Source organism: Engystomops pustulosus, chromosome 5 (assembly GCF_040894005.1).
Source record: "Engystomops pustulosus chromosome 5, aEngPut4.maternal, whole genome shotgun sequence".
NCBI classification, from domain to species: Eukaryota; Metazoa; Chordata; class Amphibia; order Anura; family Leptodactylidae; genus Engystomops; species Engystomops pustulosus.
The window spans coordinates 139,470,630-139,490,456 of NC_092415.1; the positions used below are offsets into that span (position 1 = coordinate 139,470,630).

Sequence of the window (19,827 nt, forward strand, 5' to 3'; positions counted from 1 at the left end):
CCATTGGCACATGAAGTCTGATATACTGAAAGATAGATCTTCGAAGTCAAGCAAGCATGGATCATCTGTATGTAACCACAAGAGTTTTTATTTATTCTCGCTTTTTATCTTTACCGTCTAGTAATATGAATGATTGTTCATATACTGTTTGTCTTAGGATTTTATAGCTACGGTTTAGTCAAGTTCATTTTTACAGAATTATTCTTTGTATGTAAGGAAATGGCATTATCAGCAATTCCTCAGGGTATGTCTGCTGCACGAATCACTTCCTGTACATGCTGGGCTGCTGAGAACTTCCTTTTCTGTAATGGATAAAATGGTACCCATATGCTAAAGATCTATGCCATAGCCATCTACATTACCAGCAACCAACTTTTGTTTAGCCGCTTAATGAGCAGCCTGTTTTGGGCATCAATTTTTAAGCCATTTTTAATGGTTTTTCAAAAGCCATACTTTTTGAATTTTTCATTATTATAACCATACGACCAGCAAAGCCAAAATTTATTTTCCGGTGCCCCTCGCGTGATCCAGACATATTGCCAGATTGGCAGCAGAACAGCCAATCATGCAAATTAACATCTGTGGCCATGGCTATGATTGGACAGAGTTGTGTCTCCCTGGCCAATCACAGCCATGGCTAGTTAACTACTGCCGTCAATTCTCCAGATTGCCTGTTAAGCCAGCAATATGTTCATGTCGCATGGGATGCATCCGAACCTTATTACAAAGTTTGGCTCAGCTCATCTCTAATGAGGAGTTATTATTTTATTACACAACTAAAGTACATAAAATTTATTGAACAACTTTTGGGGAATTGGTGGGGTGGCAGGGAATGCCATTCCAACAGATTTTTTGTTTTAAATTTACAGCGTTGCTGAAAATTGTTTTACATTTTTTAATTTTAAAACTGAAGACATTTCCTTTCGATGCAGTTTTAGCTGCAATGTGTTCACCCCCCCCACAATGTTATCATCTGATACTTTACATTGTACATGCATCTGGGTGTTAAAGCTCAATATGATACTGAATATGATAGGACCCCTTAGAAAAGGATAAACAGGTGAAAATCAACATCAGAAACTGTGTGTAAGATGAAAGCCTTAGGTGTGTGTTCATACTTTCAGTTTTTTAGATGCAATTTTTGAAGCCAAAAGCTGGTGTGGATCATAATGTCTGAGAACATTTTTATTTCACTCCTGGCTTGGACATCAAAATCTGCATCTGAAAACTTCATGTATTGAAGTACTGCATGTGATCTCGCCCTCAGAAATGGAGACTTTTATAAGAATTTGCCCACAGTTAGAAAACTTTACTAGGGTAAGTTGTAGACCCTAATAGTGTCACTTGTATAGTACCCTGGTAAAGATTGTGTAAAGCTGCAAGGGCTGGAGGTGACTTTTTGTGACGTCCATGCTGCCTTTCAGTAAATAGTGGGGGGATGCAGACATTTGTCTACGCCACTTCAACCACTGATATGGGACTGATTATGACGGAGGGTGTATAATCACAGCAAAGCCCCCTCCATCTGCCAGAAGTTCTTCTGCGTCATGTGATCCTTGGCTCCCTGTTGCTTTACCTGAACTTTACCAGGGTAATTATAATACAACCCTAGAAAAAGAGAAGAGAGGACAGCAATCCTGGATACTCCTAGAAGGTTTGGGTGGTGCTCGCAGCTGGGGATCCGGTGCTCAGAGTCCCATAAACAGCATAAGAGTGGAGAAAGCCACAGCACTCGGTACGGTTCAATTCTAAGTCGTCTTTATTATAGCATCATCAAGCATAAAATTGCAACGTTTCGATTCCAGATAAATCTTTCTCAAGCATTCTCTTGCTATTTTATGTTTGATGATGCTATAATAAAGACGACTTGGAATTGAACCGTACCGAGTGCTGTGGCTTTCTCCACTCTTTTATAATACAACCCTATCAGTGTCTTCTAATAAGTTTTCTAATGATGGCCAACCCCTTTAGGAAAATCTACCATCCAAATCAAGCATGATAAACCAGGGACACTGTATCATAGATCCAGGCACCGTGACTGTGGTAATCTTCTTATATTTGTTATCCATGACCTCCTCCCTTCTAAAATAAATTTCTTAAATTATGGAAAAGAGCCAGGAGAGCACTGGGAGAGTTACCGGAGTCTTTGTGCTGCAGCTTCACTGGCTGTTACACTGTGCAGGAGGCCTTCACCCCCATGCTCCATCCCCCTCACCCCCCACTGTTAGCTAAAACTCATTGTTGCTGTGCGATTAAAGCAGGCAAAGGGAGAGGAGAGTGCAACAGCCAATGAAGCTACAGCACAGAGTGAATCTGGTAACTGCCTTCAGGCTCATTAGCAAATTTCAAAAGTTGATTTTAGAAGAAAGGAGACCATGGATAACAAATACACCGGAAGAAGATTCTCAGTCACGGTGCCTGGATCTATGAGCAAGTGTCCCTGGTTTATAATGCTGGATTTTAACAATAGATTTCCTTTGAAGGACATCTACCACGATCAAGTAGTGTAAACCATGTACGCATACATACTGGTGTGTACCCCTTCTGGCAGGATCTGCTCCTCTTTAACCTCTTCCCATCACCTTTTCCTCTCTGTGACGACATCGGGTCTTCCGAAGACCCGAGGCTTTCTCATTTTAACCCATTTATTACAATGTGCGATTTGCACATTGTAATGAATGAGGAGCAAAATCCCCATATACTACAGTATGGCGGTATATGGAAGGATCGATCAGACAAGCTAGGGTTAAAGTACCCTAGCAAAAGTTAAAAAAAAATATATAATTTCAAAAAACCCTAAAAATACTAATCAGCCCCTTTTCCTTAGAAGTCATATAAATATAAACAGTAAAAATCATAAACACATTGGGTATTGCCGTGTCCAAAAATGGCCAATTTATCAAAATAAAATTGTTTTTTCACTGCATTGAACCTAGTAACAGAACACTTTTTTGCCATTTTGAAAAATATAAAAAAAAAAAAATTAAAAAGTTATCAAAAGGCCATACAGTCCTAAAACTGGTCATTTTTTTGTGACTTTTTATGACATTTTCAATGCTACAACACCCACAGCTCCGTACACTAAAGTATAAAAAATTTATTAACGTCAGGAGATGGCAAAATCAAAGAAAACTTTTTTGTGCAGGAGGTTTTAATTTTTGTAAATGTATGAAAACATTTTAAGACCTATACAAATTTGTTATCCCTCCGCACCAACCCAAAGAATAGAGTAGACATGTCATTTGGGGTGCATGGGGAAAGCCGTAAAATCCAAGCCCACAAGAAAATGGCAAAAATTTTCGCTGCATTTGGAATTTTTTTTCCTGTTTCCCAGTACATGGCATGGAATATTAAATACCGTCACTATAAAGTGCAATTTGTTAGGCAGAAAACAAGGCAACCCAGAGCTGTTCATGTGTAAAAATACAAAAAGTTAAAGATTTTTGCAGTTGGGAGGAAAAAAATGGGAATGAAAAAACAAAGGGCCAGGTTGTTAAGGGGTTAAAGGACATCTACCACCAGGAGCAAGGATTATAAAGCAAGCACATTGACATACTGGTGTGTGCCTACTCCAGTAGGTTCCACTCTTCTTTGAGATCCCTATGCAAGTAAAATGGCTTGAATAATTATGCAAATGAGTCTGAGGGGCTCAATTAACACCTATGGCATCTGGAGCCCATCAGGCTCATTTGCATAATTTAAAAATTATAAACCAGGGCATAAGAATCTAAAAAAAAAGTGGATCCTGCCAGAGGGGGCACACACCAGTATGTCAGACTACATCAACTACAATGCAAAGGACTGCTTTCAGTTTTGATAATGCTTTTCCTTCTTCTTTAATTACAGAGGTAAATGTTTTTCCTGTTTAAAGTCACTTAAAACCTAATAACTAATGCAGTTTTAACTTTAGGGAGAAAAGTTCTGCTACTGAGAATGTGGAAATTCATGTAATTGAAAGAAGCCTTGGAGGGGGAGATAACCCATTCAATTAAAACTATAATAGGAGCCTTTTTCCTGACTCATGAGGCTGATCATGTGCAGATTTGTGCCAGTGCTTACTCATATCCATTTGCTTCTGGTGGATGATGGATAACAGGGTGTGTCATGTTTGGGGTTTCCTGTTCTCGCCAGTAGTAGTTGTGTGCCAGTACTGCTAACAAGACAGATATTGCTGAATGAAGTATGCTGAGCTTTCTTACCTTTATAAACACTTTTTACATGGAAGCACATACAATCTATACAGAGTAAAGAGAGCGAAAAAAAAAAAAGCTAACTTCTGCTGCAGACCTCAGCACTCATGTATCCTAAGTGTATGTTCACATGGGGCAACATTATGGAAACTGATCAGCACATGTTGCTGTGATGTTTCCTGTGATAACTATCTGAGGCGCAATGGATTCATACTGGACCATTTACTTCTTACTCTTGTGTTTTTCCCTTCTTAACTCTTCTGCCCTTTCTCTGCATTTCAGCATGATTTACCAAGAGATTCATCCAGGAGAAGTGCATACTCTGTATGTAATGTAGTAGTGGAACATCAGATTACAATAAACCTTTGTAATGTTCTCTTTTTTACTAACAGACCCCATAATAACCATGGTCCTTAGTGTTTTCTTTTACTGATTTTTGGTGAGACTGTGGCTGTAGTTTTGTGTGTGTGTGTTTTTTTAAATAATATTTTATAATTTGCATAATTTGGGAGATGTTACTATATTACCTACTGTTTTAGAGCTATAAATTACAGTTTTTATATACTAATATAATCTGCATGTTCACTAATTGTAGATTGTTACATGTTGTTTTCTACAGATTGTGTTTGTGCTTATAAATGAATAATATATGAGTGGATTCCCTGTTATTTACATATGTTAGAGTTCCCATGATGCACATGTATTGTGTTTTAAAATGCATTTCATGCACTCAAAGAAAAGCTCATCGCCAAACACACACATCTACGGTCTAAATACAGAGCACATGCTGCTGTTGACCAGGCACATGTATTTTGATAAAAAGTAATATGTGTTTGGTAATGGGTTTCCCGCTGGGGCGTAACTTGAGGGAGTGCAGAGGGTGCGGTCGCAACTGGGCCCAAGAGGCCTAGGGGGCCCATAAGGTGTCAATTTCCCTTATGAGGAGACTAGTATTATAAACCATAGATTATAGTTGGAGCCTGGTACAGAATTTGCACTGGGGCCTGTCAACTTCAAGTTACGCCACTGGTTTCTCGCAATGCGCTTGCAGTGCCTTTCAAAGTGAAATCTAAGCGTATCGTAGCAACACAACCTTACGCTACGTTGCAGATAATTTCTCTTGATGTGCTGCATTTTAAAACATTGCAAAAGCATTTGGAGAAATGTACCACCAAACACATATATTGGTATTGACTGCCATTTGGTAAGTAAAAACATGTCTTTAAACATGAATGACCACTATTAACGATGCAAAAGGGAAACGCGTGTAACGGCTGTGGTTAAATGCATCCAAATGCATTTCAAAATACAATGCAAACTCATCGAGCGAGGTGTATAAAAAGTGTTGGTGAAAAGACCATTGCAGGGTCAGACTCCACAGTCTTATTCTCCACCAGATAAATCCTGCTGGATGATGTATCGGCAGTAGTTTATAACTGTGGAGTCTTTACACCAGCCATTAGCTGGTATAGTTTACATCTGAAATTTCTGGTGCACGGACTGAATTTTCTGGGGCCCGGTATAAGCCATGTCCCCTTATCACACAGGTTGGACAAAGGTCTAAAATCCTCAAAAAATATGGCACACGACATTTCCAGTGGAAATGACTCCAGAATTCTTGTGGAGGCAGGTTGATATATCTCCACCATCATAAGTAGTAGCCTCACAATGAGTTTTTGGTATGACATACAAGCTGGACATTACCATACTGTGCTTTTTCATTTGTTTAGCAGAGGTCACAATAGTCTATGGGAGCCAGATGCCACTGGATAGCACCTATCCTCATCCTCTGCTAAAATGAGATCTCGGGTGTGCCCCAGTAATGTAGCCTGAGTAGTATATGTGTCTGATGAACATCATGTCCATCTCTTAATTGACAGTTATTCATAGAGAGACTCACACTCTAATTAGATTGTATTGAGTTAGAAGCAACTACTTATTTTATTTTTTTTCTACAGAACCATACCTACAACTGCTATGGAAGCAAGAATAAATCGAGTAAAGACTTGCTGGTTAGTATAGGATAGGCAAGCAGTGGTTATATCACAAAATATTATTGCCAGTTATTATTTTTACTCATAGTAAAGTAATGGTTCCAAAGGCAAATCTATGGTAGGTAAAAGTACAGTAAGGGCTTAGTGAAGCCAACAATTGCCATTGTTGCATGTTTAGGAAGTAATTTTGTGGAGTCATATACTGCTACCGAATCCATCTTAAGGTGAAGCTCTTGTTTTGTTCTGGACAGAAGTGATGAAACCACAAGGTTCAAGTCCGTTTAATGGGTTCAGTTCACCCCGCCACCCCCCACAGTAACACCCTTGATGGGTGTTGGCACTGTTTGCGTGTATTCAGAATACCAATGGGTACGCTCATCACTATTGATGGAGCCTGAAGCCCCTCATTTGCATAATTGTTAAAGCATTTTTTCCCTTAAAAACAAGGGTATAAGAAGTTTAAAATGGATCAAATTCTGTCAGAGGGGGCTCACATCAGTATGTTAGTGTTTCCTTTTTTTATGGCTTACTATTTTATGTCTTCTATTTTCCTCACAACTCTGTATGTGATCTGTTTTCTGCCCCTTACAGAGTGGACTTTACTATGGCAGCCTCAAGTATAGCAAACCCACCTTCTCCAACCACGCACGGGTCTGTTACTCTCTCTGCTTGCTGTACTTGGTGTGTGTATTAACCAGGAAGGTGCACGTTAGAGTTAATGTCAGATCATTACATGGAAGAAGTTGAAGCTGGACAGAATTTTCTATTACCATACAAGGCCTGCAGATGTTAAAGCCGCAGGAAGCTTTTACAGCCAGATCACTAGAAACAGGAAATACTGTGATTGCTTCTCCTTGAAGTTGGGCTGCTTCATAAAGATTATTGCAAAACACGTTTGTGTAGCTGCTAGCAAATCATTTAGTTTGTGATTTTTTTGCATGTATGATATAATACACAAATAGCTACATGTGTCGTCTTCAGAAGTTTGATTAATTTGATAGTCTGGAAACAACTATGTTAGAATGTAGTGTAACAGTGTGACATGCCACGTTACTATTGAGAGTATATTTTCTATAAATATCTTTTCTTATGTAGTCATCTTCACTGTACAGCGACCCACTTGCCACTTCCAGAAGTTCCAGGGTTAGTATTCTACAGTTTATACAATCGTTCAGTAAATGGTGACACATGCAAGGACCCCTTTTTAAGGATATCTGTTTCCAGATATTAGTTGTAAAATGACCGAAGAGTTGAAATCTTAATACAAAATGTTTTGGTTGCAGACTTCTCCGAACCTAAACACTAGTTTGGCTCGAAGTGCCAGTTCGGTTTGTATTTGCCATATGCTTGATCCACTCTTGTGAAATGCAGAGTTCATTTTGCCTTTTTTTAAATTTTTTTAAGGAAAATACTTTGGCGGCTTGGCTGAAGAGTTCAGGCTTCAAGTTGTTTTTTTATTTTGCTCTTTATTATATGCTTGTTCCTTACCTAGGGTGGGAACGCACCTAAGGTAAAAAGGCAGCTAGGCGCCGCTTGGTCATTGAATGCATGTCTAGTAGATGGCTTTGGGCATGGTTTAGGCATAACTCTTATGATGGCCATGGGGTTGCACTTTGGGTGACAATATCCTATATCTTTTAGCATCTAAAAAGATTTAGATTATAGTGGGCCTTTTCCTCCTGTATTTCCTTTCTTAGACGTCTCTTTATGAAGATGGCTTTACTAAATCATACACTTCCAGAACTGTAAGTCTTTTCTTTCTCATGGCTACTATTCTGTAATTTTTTATTTAAAGATCTGATTTTAAAGATCTGATTCTGTTTTCCTATTTTCTGTACTATGAATACCAGCCATCTGAGTACAGCTACAGCCCTTCCAGAGCCAGCTCTACAAGAAGCAGTCCAGTGGTGAGAGCTCCTGCTTTATGCCTGTGTGCTGTGTCCACAACATTAAATTGCTTGTCCTTTTTGGGAAAAATTGCAATTTCTTCTCTAAAATCACATGAACTAACAGACATCATTTCAGATTAAAAAATTGTTTAGATATTTCTATTACATTCTTGCTATGCTTCCCTTTGTTGTTCTTTTCATTCCTTATTATAACTTCCATTTAATGTGCTCCGGAGATGCCATAACAAGTATGTAACAGCAATATCTAGATAAAGGAAGATGTTGATTTTTGATTTTTTTTTTCTGTAGTTGAAATATACTCTGACCATTTAAAGGGAATCTGTCACCAGGAAAATGCAGTGGCATCTGCTGGCTGCCTGTTTCAAAGCTGCAGGGGCTGACCAATGTAACAATTCTGTACAGCTCCTCATGTATTTATATCTTTGCTTTTTCTAAGCTTTTTCTAAGCCTTCCATGTACGGTGGTTTGTATCAATATGTACAGCTCCTCCTGCTCTATGACATGCAGATGACAGTTCCCCTTAAATGGAATATATAGGAAGCTAACCATACTCTATATTAAATTTTGATCCAGCATAATTCCCTTTAAAATGTGAAAACTAAACCTATAAGATTACCATCATCCCAAGTCTTATTATCTGTTGATAGCAGATGATATAGAGATGCACTAGGATTTCAAAACTATCTTTATTATTTCTTTCCATTATGTGGTTTTAGAAATTCCCATTTCAATCTGTATTCAAATGTATGCTAATGAGACAGTGTATCCAGACTGTGCACAGCACTTCTATTTTTACCTGGACCACTACTCTCTGTGTTAGATAAGTGAGACCATTCTCTGTTGAGAAGCATAGGGCCATACTCGAAGAGGGATTGAATTTAGGTGGGAATAGCAGTGCCCCATGAGGCGAAGACATGACCTTGGTGCACCAACTGTCTTAGCATAAATATTAAGCTAAGAATGCCTTGGGGTGTCATAATGGACACAAATAATAAAGTTATATTGGAAATCACAGCACATTCCTCTACAACATGATGTTAGCAGATTACAGCTGGTATTTAGTCATTTGATGCATGTCTTCTAATGGGAGGTGGAAAACCCATGGAATTTTTCGTCTTATTTTCAGCAATACTGTTTGATGTAGCATCTGTTGATCTATTACATTTCATGATGTGCCTTCTCTGTAGTGCACAGATGATGAGGGTTCCGTGTCTTCCTATAGTGCTGGACGGGGGCGAAGGGATAGTGTGGTGAGCTTCACTGCATGCTTGTGGGATTTTTTCACGATTTAACAGTTATATACTTTTATTTTTATGTTGCCCAGTAACCACATTGACACTTGGGTATATTACCTAGACAAGTTACAAATGTTTATTCCTTAGCTGGTATAATGCTGTCAATTAGGCAGTTTTAGATATTGTATTCTTATTATGGGGGTGAAAATATTCACTATTTTATAAGTAACACTTGTATAAAAGATATTGGTGCCATCATATTCTATAATAACAATAATATTAATAATAAAAATGGGCCCTTCTTTATAAGAAGCAAACTACAAATCATGGGGTACATATACGAACAAAATAATATATTACTGAGCAAAAACATGGTATATTGAAACAATAGGAGTGAGGGTCATGCTCACAAGAGCTTACAAATGGCCTTTTAATGTTGCCTGAAGAATGACACTGAAGAATTTGATTGTGGCTAGATGAACGAGCACCTTTTCTCATTGTAGAACTTGTGGTATACCACTATCCTGTATTATTGACCTTAGTAATGACTGACCTTTTGATTAATTTTGTACATTTACCCAGCAGCAGGAGAGCACGTAGAACAAGTGCAAATCATATCTATTATATCTTGGCTCAGTGTAGTCTCTATTCCTGGTTTTGGCTCACAATAACTAATGTGCAGAGATTTGACCTAGTGGAGAAAGAAGCACTTTGCTGTGATTTAATATGCAATGTATGTTGTTTTCAATCTGTTGATTTCTACTTTCGCTGCTGCTAGTAACCTAAAGTTATAAAAAGTCGCCTTTGTATACTTCAGCTGCTAAATCTGGCATATCTGATTTAGGTAACAAGTGACTGCTTCTTTCTGATCTGTGCACATCTCTTTAGAGGCTGAGTGAGTTTTTCTTTTTCCTGCGTGTCTTTAAGTTATCAGACTTTTCTGACCAAAGTGAATCTGCAGCGGATTATTTTAGTCGCTCCAATCGTAGAGGAAGTATTGTGTCTGATGATGTCAGCCTCCCTGATCTCAGTAATGTGAGTTTTAATGCATATTTTACAAACTGGCCTGCATAGAATGGTAAAATGCATTTTTATCATTATTATGGGTTTTGTGCTAAATATTTATGGAAATGTAACCATCTAACAGGCATTTATTTATCACTTGAATAACCTGGTTGTGTTTGATGGCAACTTGTACTCTTAACCTGAAAACTGTAAATGTTACTATTGCCGATTGCCAAGGCTTAGAGGGTTGTTCAGACATCTTTGCAGTTGTTTCTGATAATGAATAGTCTATCACCTATAACAACCATACAGGCATGACCTTTCTAGATGCATGAATTTTTCACTCTAGGCCTATTTATACTATACTAACTATGAATTTTTTGCCATTCCAGTTACTGTTATTTTAAGATGAACATTAATAAAATGTAATCTTTAATAAAATTAAAAATTTCTTCTGATGCTTAAAATGTTAAATTGTACGAGCATAAATTATTATCATTGGACATGTTATGCTTCCACTATTTATAACAGGAAAAATAGCATAACATGAGAAAACCACTGGAAACTGATACTAAACAGAAACACTCCTCTTACAATGTTTATTTAGCTTCTGTTGCTCTCTGCCATAACTTAAGAAACCAAATGATACAGTAACGGTGGTCTGAGCCCAGACTCGCTGTTAGGTAATGAACAATATCTAATACTGTCTTGCTTATTCATTGCTTTGAAGTCCAGTGGATGGTCACGCGCTCCATAATGGACAGTTTTTCCATTATCAATCAGTGAGTAGGGCTGCAACATGAGGTTGACCAATAAACCTCAAACGATCTACAACATGATTTCTGGAGATGAAAGTGAATTATTTATTTATCCCTTCATGCAGAAGCCTCAGCTGCAAGTTCCTTCTGTTCTAGGACAACGCCAGCTTGGAATTGGATTATTTTACCATAAGCACCCCTTTTTAAAAGCATCAAAATAACCTATAGTTGCCTCCATATTGCCCAGCACTGTCACCTCCTCTCATTGCCAGTGATTTTGGGAGGCTGAATTCTGGATCAGAGATCCCAAGAGAGAGAAGTATAAGCTGTTTGTTATTTTTACACTCTTTTGACCATATATAGAAAGCATGTACAGGTCTTCGAAAACCAACTCCTCCTTATAACATAAGTAACTGAGTTGTCAACATGTTTCTCAGAAAACATAGACTTGTAATAGCTGAGAATGTGGAGAATAGTCTGAAAGATGGCTTTCCTCTGGCTCCCCTTCCTTTCCTGGCCAACATGATTGATGTACTCAAATTAGAAGAGACCTTGAGTAGACTGGTGTTATCGGTCTCTGATTTGAGTGGCCATCTTGTGCCTATATCACAACCTTTCCTCCATGCAATATTCCTTGCCCTGCACCCCTCTCGTCCAGTAACACACTCACTTTCTGATTGCTCATACCCTCATGCCATTGCCTACTTGGACCTACATAGCTCTCATAAAACTAGGTGGGAATATAATCTGTTATTCTACTTCTACTCCAAAGGTAAAACATGCTTTCATTATTACCTAACCCTTTTGAGAAAATATGTTCCTTCCTACTGCTACTTTTAGCTCTATATCTGCAATCAATTCTAACTTTAAAATACTGTGTCCCCGCTACACTACACTTTATTTAATAACCGCCCCACTGACTGTTGGAGGTGCCAACACACTATTGGTAAAATCTCCATATTTTGTGCAAGTGTTTCTGGGCCTAAGTTATTAGTTTGATCCACAGTTTGATCGGCAATGAACTTGTCAATGATCTTGCAGTCCTCCTCCGTACTACCATTGTCTTTATTTGCCACTAAACTCTCTCTAATGGGTAGCTTACACCCGGACGCTGTAGAGGAGGAAGGGTAAGTGCTGCACACTCCTCCCCTCACCATTGTGATGCACGGCTGTGCACACAGGGAAAGGTAGAAAGATAGAACGGTTCTTTCTTTTCCCAGTGTGCAGTGCGGTACATATATGCTTTCCCATGATGGTCGTGTGAATATAGCCTTACACAAACTATAAACTTTCCTCTAGTTCCCCTAAGGTTGTGATTGGTTACTGTATTACCCTGTTATAAGGTTGTGATTTCATTGCTAGGGAATGCCCCTACAGCCAAAACTGTGCATTTAGAAGAGACTGTACATTACAAATGATGGTGCAAAACACAGTGACATTGTGTTACTACAGGATGTACCAGATGTGTGTATTGATTTTTCTTTCACAAAGGTGTCAATAGCCTTTAAAAGGGGCCTGTAAACTTTGGTTTTGCATGGGCTGTTCAGCTCATATCTGTGCAGTTCAATAATATGGACCTAATCTTATGGGTTTCATTGGCAGTAACAAATGATCAATGTGGTTTCCAGTTGTCACCTATCTAATACTGAAGAACTTTTCTGAGGATAAGTCATAAGTATTAAAAACTGCCTTACGGACACTTTTAAATGGTGTTACAATGAATGTTCTCGTATTATACTGGACTGAGGAATGATTTAATTTTTCTTTCTATTTTTAAAGCTGGATGAGAAGAGCGACAAGCAGTATTCTGAAGGATATTCAAGGGTAGGTGTACCTTTCATGGCTTGTTTTAGTTCTCATACATTTTTATATTCTCTTAGAGATGCACATCGTTCTGCTCTGACCCCCTTCCGTATCATGTCATGCAAGTCCTGTAGAGGTATTACCATCTGGGACATCCAAGATCAATCCAAAAGTTATGCCATTAATGTGGTATAATATGAGTTATTTTACCATCTGCTGTAGATGGACACAGTAACAAAATAGGGATCCATTTATCTGTTGAATCTTACTCAAGAAGTGCCCCTTGCAGGTTGGATTATAGGACTGTAGCAATGAGGTTGTGTGAACTAGTGTTCTGCTGAGGTCATTTTTTGATGTGGTAAAATTACAACATTTTAAGGTTTTCCCCAATCCAAACTGATTATTTTTGCATTAGTTGAACAACCTTATTTGTTATACTTTGGAATACTAGGATTATACCACAAAACACAAACTAATCTGATGAGGCTATTTTACTCTGATTTCTAGTTAGAGCTGGATCTTATTACTAATAGAGGAATAAATCACAGAAGACACATGCAAGTATTTTGAGATAATATGGAGCTGGCCACAAGTGATCACATAGCCAGGAAACCTGCATATGTTTGCCCCACATTTGTGCAGTCTGTGAGACTCTTTTAATAAAAGGGGCTATGGTAAATACAGAAGTGTAATGCTTATTTTCTAGGCATAGTATTGGTGTATTCTATTATAAACACAGCACAGGATAGACAAAAGATGCTGGGCTTTAGTTTTTTGTGATTTGATCCCCTATTTCAGTGGTACTCAACCTGTGGGTCGCGACCCAGGCGGGCGCCGGACGACCGAAACACAGGGGCCACCTAAAGCCATCGGAGCCACGATTTTATTGCATTTTTTGGCACAAATACAATATTCTTGTACATGGTTTGGGGTCACCGCAACATGAGGAACTGTATTGCAGGGTCACCCAGTCCCTTAACCTAAAAGTTCCATTTTAAGTACTATACATTTATTGGGAGCAGATTTATAAAAAGTGTTTAAGATTAGACAGTGCAGATTTAGACAAGATAGTTTTATTCTGCACCAGATTTTTAAGTGTCTAATGTTGGATTATAAATCTGTCCTAGTATAAGACTGTTTAGTTGTACTCTGCACCTCCTATTGGTTGTTTTACTTTGCGCCAGAAATGATGGCACAATTCTGTTGGGTTAGCAGTATTTCTGGCGCATGGACCTTTTTAGTGTGATACCACGCCGGTTTTCATAGGCCACACCCCCTTTGTCGATGTAGTTGTAGAAGAGTCAGAAACCAGTCTAAAACCCTTTCTAAATGTGGTGTGGACAGATTAATAAATGTCCCCCATTCTCTTCCGTCACTCTGCCCACCATCTGTTCTGTGATTTGTCTTCTACTGAAACATGTTTATTTTGTATGAAAACAATTGGAGAATGCCATGAATTCTTACTGTATATCCATTTCTTCTGTTTGTGAAGCCATCGTCTCGTAATGCAACCTCTGGTCTTCCTGGAAACTTTACACCCCAGAGTGGTTCATCTTCTCGAAGGGGCAGTGGAGATGCAAGTAGTTTAGTAGATCCGGATGCTTCTTTAAGTGAATTACGGGTAAGAACATGGACTTTCCTGATCGCCCCAATGTAACTCGACGCTTGGAACAGGTTTTGTACTGTCTGATATTTCTGAATAGACACACACTTACTGTTTTTCTTGTCAAGCCACTGAGACTCTATTTAAGGTAAAGATCTAAAACCGTACCTGTAATTCCTGCCATGTACAGTAATTTTCAGTGTTTTGTCTTCTTCTTTTCAGATTTTACATATTTGTCACTCTTGTTTTTGTCGCAGTGTTGCATTCCACAGGTGTTTTATATGTTCTATTAAAAAGCTTTTGCAGTTTGATAGTATGGTTCATTGCCTGTCTTCTGCAGGATATCTATGATCTTAAGGACCAGATTCAAGATGTAGAAGGGAGATACATGCAGGGCCTAAAAGAACTAAAGGTATCAGGGCTTTCAGTCCTTTCAATGCATGCATCTCAGACTGCAAAAATGAGCTAATTTCTCTCTGCTCCTTAACAGACTACTCAGGGCTTAACTAATAACTTGTTTAGTAGGAGGAATGTCACAGTAAAGCATATTCCATATATTTAATTTATTCTGCTTTCCATCAATTTATTTTTAAATATGTTTACTACAATATTTTTACATACAAATGAAAGGGTACATAAAGTGGGGATTGGTTCTGTAGTGTCCACTGAACTGGATAAAGAACTGTCAAATATAATATCGGGGAACCACCAATTTGTATATGGAAGCACACATTTTAATGTATTCTGATTCTTTTTACTTTAATTTAGAAGATTTTGTTTTGTATTTCAATATGTTTATCACAGAAATCTTGTAATCCGTGCCATAAACCATCTGACAGATCCCACTGTGCAATGGATTGGGAGTCCTTGCATTATAGAGAAATATGATGCAAAGACTCCCTGCTGTGCCAATGGAACTATACAGTATATGCACTTTTATTTAGCCAGCAGACCCCTTGTGTCATATTTCTATATGATGCTAGGACTCCCATCCACTGCACTGTGATCAGTCGTTGCGATTTGACCAGCAGAGGGATCTGCATTATAGACAAATATGATGCAAGACTCCCTGTTGTGCCAATGGAACTATACAGTGTCTGCACTTTTATTTAGCTAGCAGACTCCTTGCATCATGTGTCTCTATGATGCCAGGACTCCCATCCACTGCACTGTGATCGGTCGTTGGGATTTGACCAGCACAGGGGTCTGAGCATGGACCAAGCAATTTCAAACTGTGTAAGGACACGAGCAATTGGCTACTGGAATGATAACACATTGCTGCATTTTAAACAATCAGGTGAAGTGTAAATATGTCTTTACTAGAGATATTTCAGGAGTGGTAACTTGTTCTCTTTAGGTACCTTATATACTCGAGTATAAGCCTAGTTTTTCAGCACAAAATTTGTGCTCAAAAACCCTAACTCGGCTTATACTCGAGTCAACTAAAACATAAAGACAAAACTCATCTTTCTGACGTCACCCATAGGTCCTCTTCTGTCTGAGACAGAAGAGGACCTATGGGGGATGTCAGAAAGATGAGTACAGTGTTATTTTTTTTCCTACTACAGGGGCTGGGCAGGCTGTATGCTACAGGGGTTGGGCAGGCTGTATGCTACAGGGGCTGGCAGACTATATACTGGGAGGCTGTAACCAATGCATTTCCCACCCTCGGCTTATACTCGAGTCAATAGGTTTTTCCAGTTTTTTGTGTTGAAATTAGGGGTCTCGGCTTATACTCGGGTCGGCTTATACTCGAGTATATATGGTATTTTTATTCTCTTGTTTTTAAAATGTACGTAAATTGTTTTACCTAATTTTGCGTAATGAGAACTACCACAGCAAGCGGATGCTACATTCTAGTGAGTGGTATTTCAGATCCTTTTACTTTGTGCAGTTAAAACCTGGTTTTGACTATAGGGACAAAATGCCCAATATGCTAAAGTAATGGCTCTCAAAACCTTGTGAACAAGGATAAATTATGTAAAAAGGTAATCGCACACAAACAAAAATTGAGAATGTTATCTTGCTAAAATATTACAGGGCCCTTGCTAATAGTCTTTTTAAAAAATATACCCTAAATATCCTAACAATTTACATCACATAAATATCACAAAATACTGTATATACTCGTGTATAAGCCGAGTTTTTCAGCACAAAAAATGTGCTGAAAAATGTCCCTTCGGCTTATACATGAGTCAATACTTAATATATATATTTAAAAAATAATAAACTTATATACTCACCCTCCGGTGGCCCCGACGTGCAGCGCTGCTCCCCCGATGTCCGCGCGGGTCCTCTTCTGGCTTCCCCGGCCGTCTTCTTGCTTCTCTAACTTTGTGCCGGGCGCTGCCATTGTTTTTCTTCCAGGCGGCGCCTAGTATGACGCGCCGCCGTGCCGTCCGCGGGAGAGCAATGGCGGCGCCCGGCACGAAGTTAGAGAAGCAAGAAGACGGCCGCAGAAGCCAGAAGAGGACCCGCGCGGACCTCGGGGGAGCAGCGCTGCAGGCCGTGGCCACCGGAGGGTGAGTATATAAGTTTTTATTATTTTTTTTTAACGCTGGGCAGTGCTGTATACTACTGGGGGCTGTGCTGTATACTACTGGGGGCTGTGCTGTATACTACTGGGGGCTGTGCTGTATACTACTGGGGGCAGGCTGGCTACATACTGGGGGGGTCTGTGACCACTGCATTTCCCTACCTCGGCTTATACTCGAGTCAATAGGTTTCCCCAGTTTTAATGGTGAAATTAGGGGTCTCGGGTCGGCTTATACTCGAGTATATACGGTAGGTTAAATTTGATAGAATTGCCGTAAATTTAATTTTAATAAAAACTGGTATGATATTAAAGGGAATGCCACCAGAATTGTATTTCTAAGCGATGGTTCAGGAGATATGACCATTTAAATTGAACCCTCCTCCAACCTGTCAGCTGAAGGCAAAATGCAGAGACACTTTGCAAAAGTATATGGACCTGCTGAACATATATATAACAGATTTTATTGTATTTAACAATATTTATTGACATAAAAATTTAGTTATAAAGTGGAAGAACCCAAAAGCAGAGAGAATCTAGCCTTATATGATTGACTACAGTGTAAACTGTAATGGCCATTTTCCCCTTTATTGTCCCTGTAAAATGTAACAATAGCACTGACCCACCAGTTCAGTGATACCAATCTCATATAATAGGTTGCAGCATGTAGTGCAGTGTCTTCCTGGGGGTTTCCACTGTGGCACCATTCTTGGAATTGGACCTATGTAATCAGTACCCTTATATGCTGTCTGATAGCGCGTGTGCGAAGTGTCATGTGCTTGACTTGGTTTATTAATAAGTTCCACAACCATAGACCAGTTTATTATGCTGAGAATGGAAGTATTTTACATGGTGCAGCGTTCAGGAGACTAACATGCTACAACCTGAAATTTTGCATACAGCATCATTCTTATCAAGAACTCTCAAAGAGTTTACTTTAATATTGTCACATTTTTATGTTAGTGAGGGCCCGCATCAGTCATATTATTTTATTAAGTAAGACTTTTATTTATTGGTTTATTGGTTTTATGTTTATACGAGTAGAATTGTATATTTTTTTATTAAATTATGCTTGTTCACAAAGTTTTGAGTACCAGGATTATATTTTAATAAAAATAACGTGACTTGCTAGACCAATTCCCCTATTTGAATGTACTTGTTTAGGGAGCAACTAAAATATTAACCTCTCTTTAATATGACATGCTAAACTATTAACAGATGTGCGGAAACAAAAAGTTCACTCTAACAACTGCATGCCTTGCGTTTTAACTATGTGAATGCCACCACTGTACTCTACCAGAAAAAAAACGCAAGTATGGTTTTGTTAAATTAAACATGGTCATTTTGACTGTTAATAATGTTAACTTGTGCAGGACTCTCTAGCAGAAGTGGAGGAGAAATATAAGAAAGCTATGGTATCCAATGCACAGCTCGATAATGAGAAAAGCAATCTTGTCTATCAAGTGGACACATTAAAAGATGTCATTGAGGAAATGGAGGAACAGATGGCAGAATATCATAGAGAAAATGAAGACAAGTCAAAGGTAAGTTTTGTATGTGTGTATATTTATGTATGTGTGTATAAATACAGTTGGGGAAAAGTATTGAGTCCACCATCAATTGTGCAAGTTCTCCCACTTAAAAAGATAAGAGAGGCTTGTAATTGACATCATAGACAAAATGAGAGAACAAATCAAGAAAATCACATTGTCTGATTTTTAAAGAATTTTATTTACTAAAAAGGTAAAGCACCCGTAAAACCTATATATTTTTAGTTCTTGCTCCGCAGTTGACAGACTGTACCTCCCTCAAGCAGTTTGTGACAAATTAAAAATAATGCTTTGAAACCTACATTTCCGCATAAAACTCACATCAAAGCGGAGATTTAAATAAGGAAAAAAGTCAACTACTCATTGCCACTTCTGACCTCATGAAAACTACCATAAGGCTCCCATATATGTAATTCAACAATGTGCATTAGACCCTGCCAACATACTACATCAGCAATCAGACCCCTTATGGTTCATTGGTTCATTCATTGCTCTATTGGCACAAACACATTACCTGTCATTCATTTTTCATTATTGTGTGTATTTATGTTCATATTTTCCATATTTTATAGGAATTGGAAAGACAGAAACATGCGTGCAGCATTCTCCAGCACAAGTTAGATGAACTTAAAGAAGGCATTCGTCAAAGAGATGAACTTATAGAGGTACAACCTCCATTCATCTGTATTACCTGATTGTATTATCTAATTAATCTTGACCTTTGCCTCTCCAGTTTTACATTTATTAGTCTATCCATGTGAATATGAAATGTGTACCACTCTGGGCTGAAATATCCTGCCCTTTCCTCTCCCTCTCCCTCAGTTCTTGCTTTTGTTGCATTTCAGCTTTATGTATAGAAGATTTCTTGCTTGTCTTCTCTCTACTTGTTGTTCTCTCTTTTTTTTCTCCTTTCAATTAAACTCTAGGGAAACCAGCGTTTGCAGCAGAAAGTAGATTCTCTGACCAGAGAGGTGTATGATCTGCAGGAAACTGTTAACTGGAAAGATAAAAAGATTGCGGTAGGAATAGCATATTGTATTAGTATATAGGAAGGCACTGCATGACTTGTCAGGAGCAGACCAAATCTGGCATACTAAATGAACTTTAAAGCAGTTGTCTTGTTAAAAGACATATGCAAGTCACAAGCATTGTACTCTGCTGTGTAAAACATAAAGTTAAAATATTGACTTGAATAAGGGTATACCAGGAATCCAGAAAAAAACAGATAGGAGTTGGGGTAAGCACA

The 19,827-nt window shown here is 38.5% G+C and overlaps 1 protein-coding gene across 26 annotated transcripts in view; it reads left to right on the forward strand.

The window, feature by feature from the left end:
* Positions 1–19,827, forward strand: part of LRRFIP2 (LRR binding FLII interacting protein 2) — a 79,920-nt gene that overhangs the window by 45,416 nt on the left and 14,677 nt on the right. For 4 of the 26 annotated variants that reach the window (XM_072153199.1, XM_072153204.1, XM_072153216.1 and 1 more), the window contains 15 exons: positions 17–67; positions 4,473–4,514; positions 6,149–6,202; positions 6,776–6,865; positions 7,280–7,327; positions 7,468–7,512; positions 7,882–7,929; positions 8,035–8,091; positions 9,282–9,344; positions 10,257–10,364; positions 12,872–12,916; positions 14,388–14,516; positions 18,405–18,575; positions 19,154–19,246; positions 19,508–19,600. In XM_072153199.1, the coding sequence (XP_072009300.1) occupies positions 17–67; positions 4,473–4,514; positions 6,149–6,202; positions 6,776–6,865; positions 7,280–7,327; positions 7,468–7,512; positions 7,882–7,929; positions 8,035–8,091; positions 9,282–9,344; positions 10,257–10,364; positions 12,872–12,916; positions 14,388–14,516; positions 18,405–18,575; positions 19,154–19,246; positions 19,508–19,600 (1,137 nt within the window). Of the gene's footprint in view, positions 1–16; positions 68–4,472; positions 4,515–6,148; positions 6,203–6,775; positions 6,866–7,279; positions 7,328–7,467; positions 7,513–7,881; positions 7,930–8,034; positions 8,092–9,281; positions 9,345–10,256; positions 10,365–12,871; positions 12,917–14,387; positions 14,517–14,838; positions 14,911–18,404; positions 18,576–19,153; positions 19,247–19,507; positions 19,601–19,827 lie in introns of all 26 variants that reach the window. The other 22 variants (XM_072153190.1, XM_072153201.1, XM_072153195.1 and 19 more) reach the window with 19 other exon arrangements.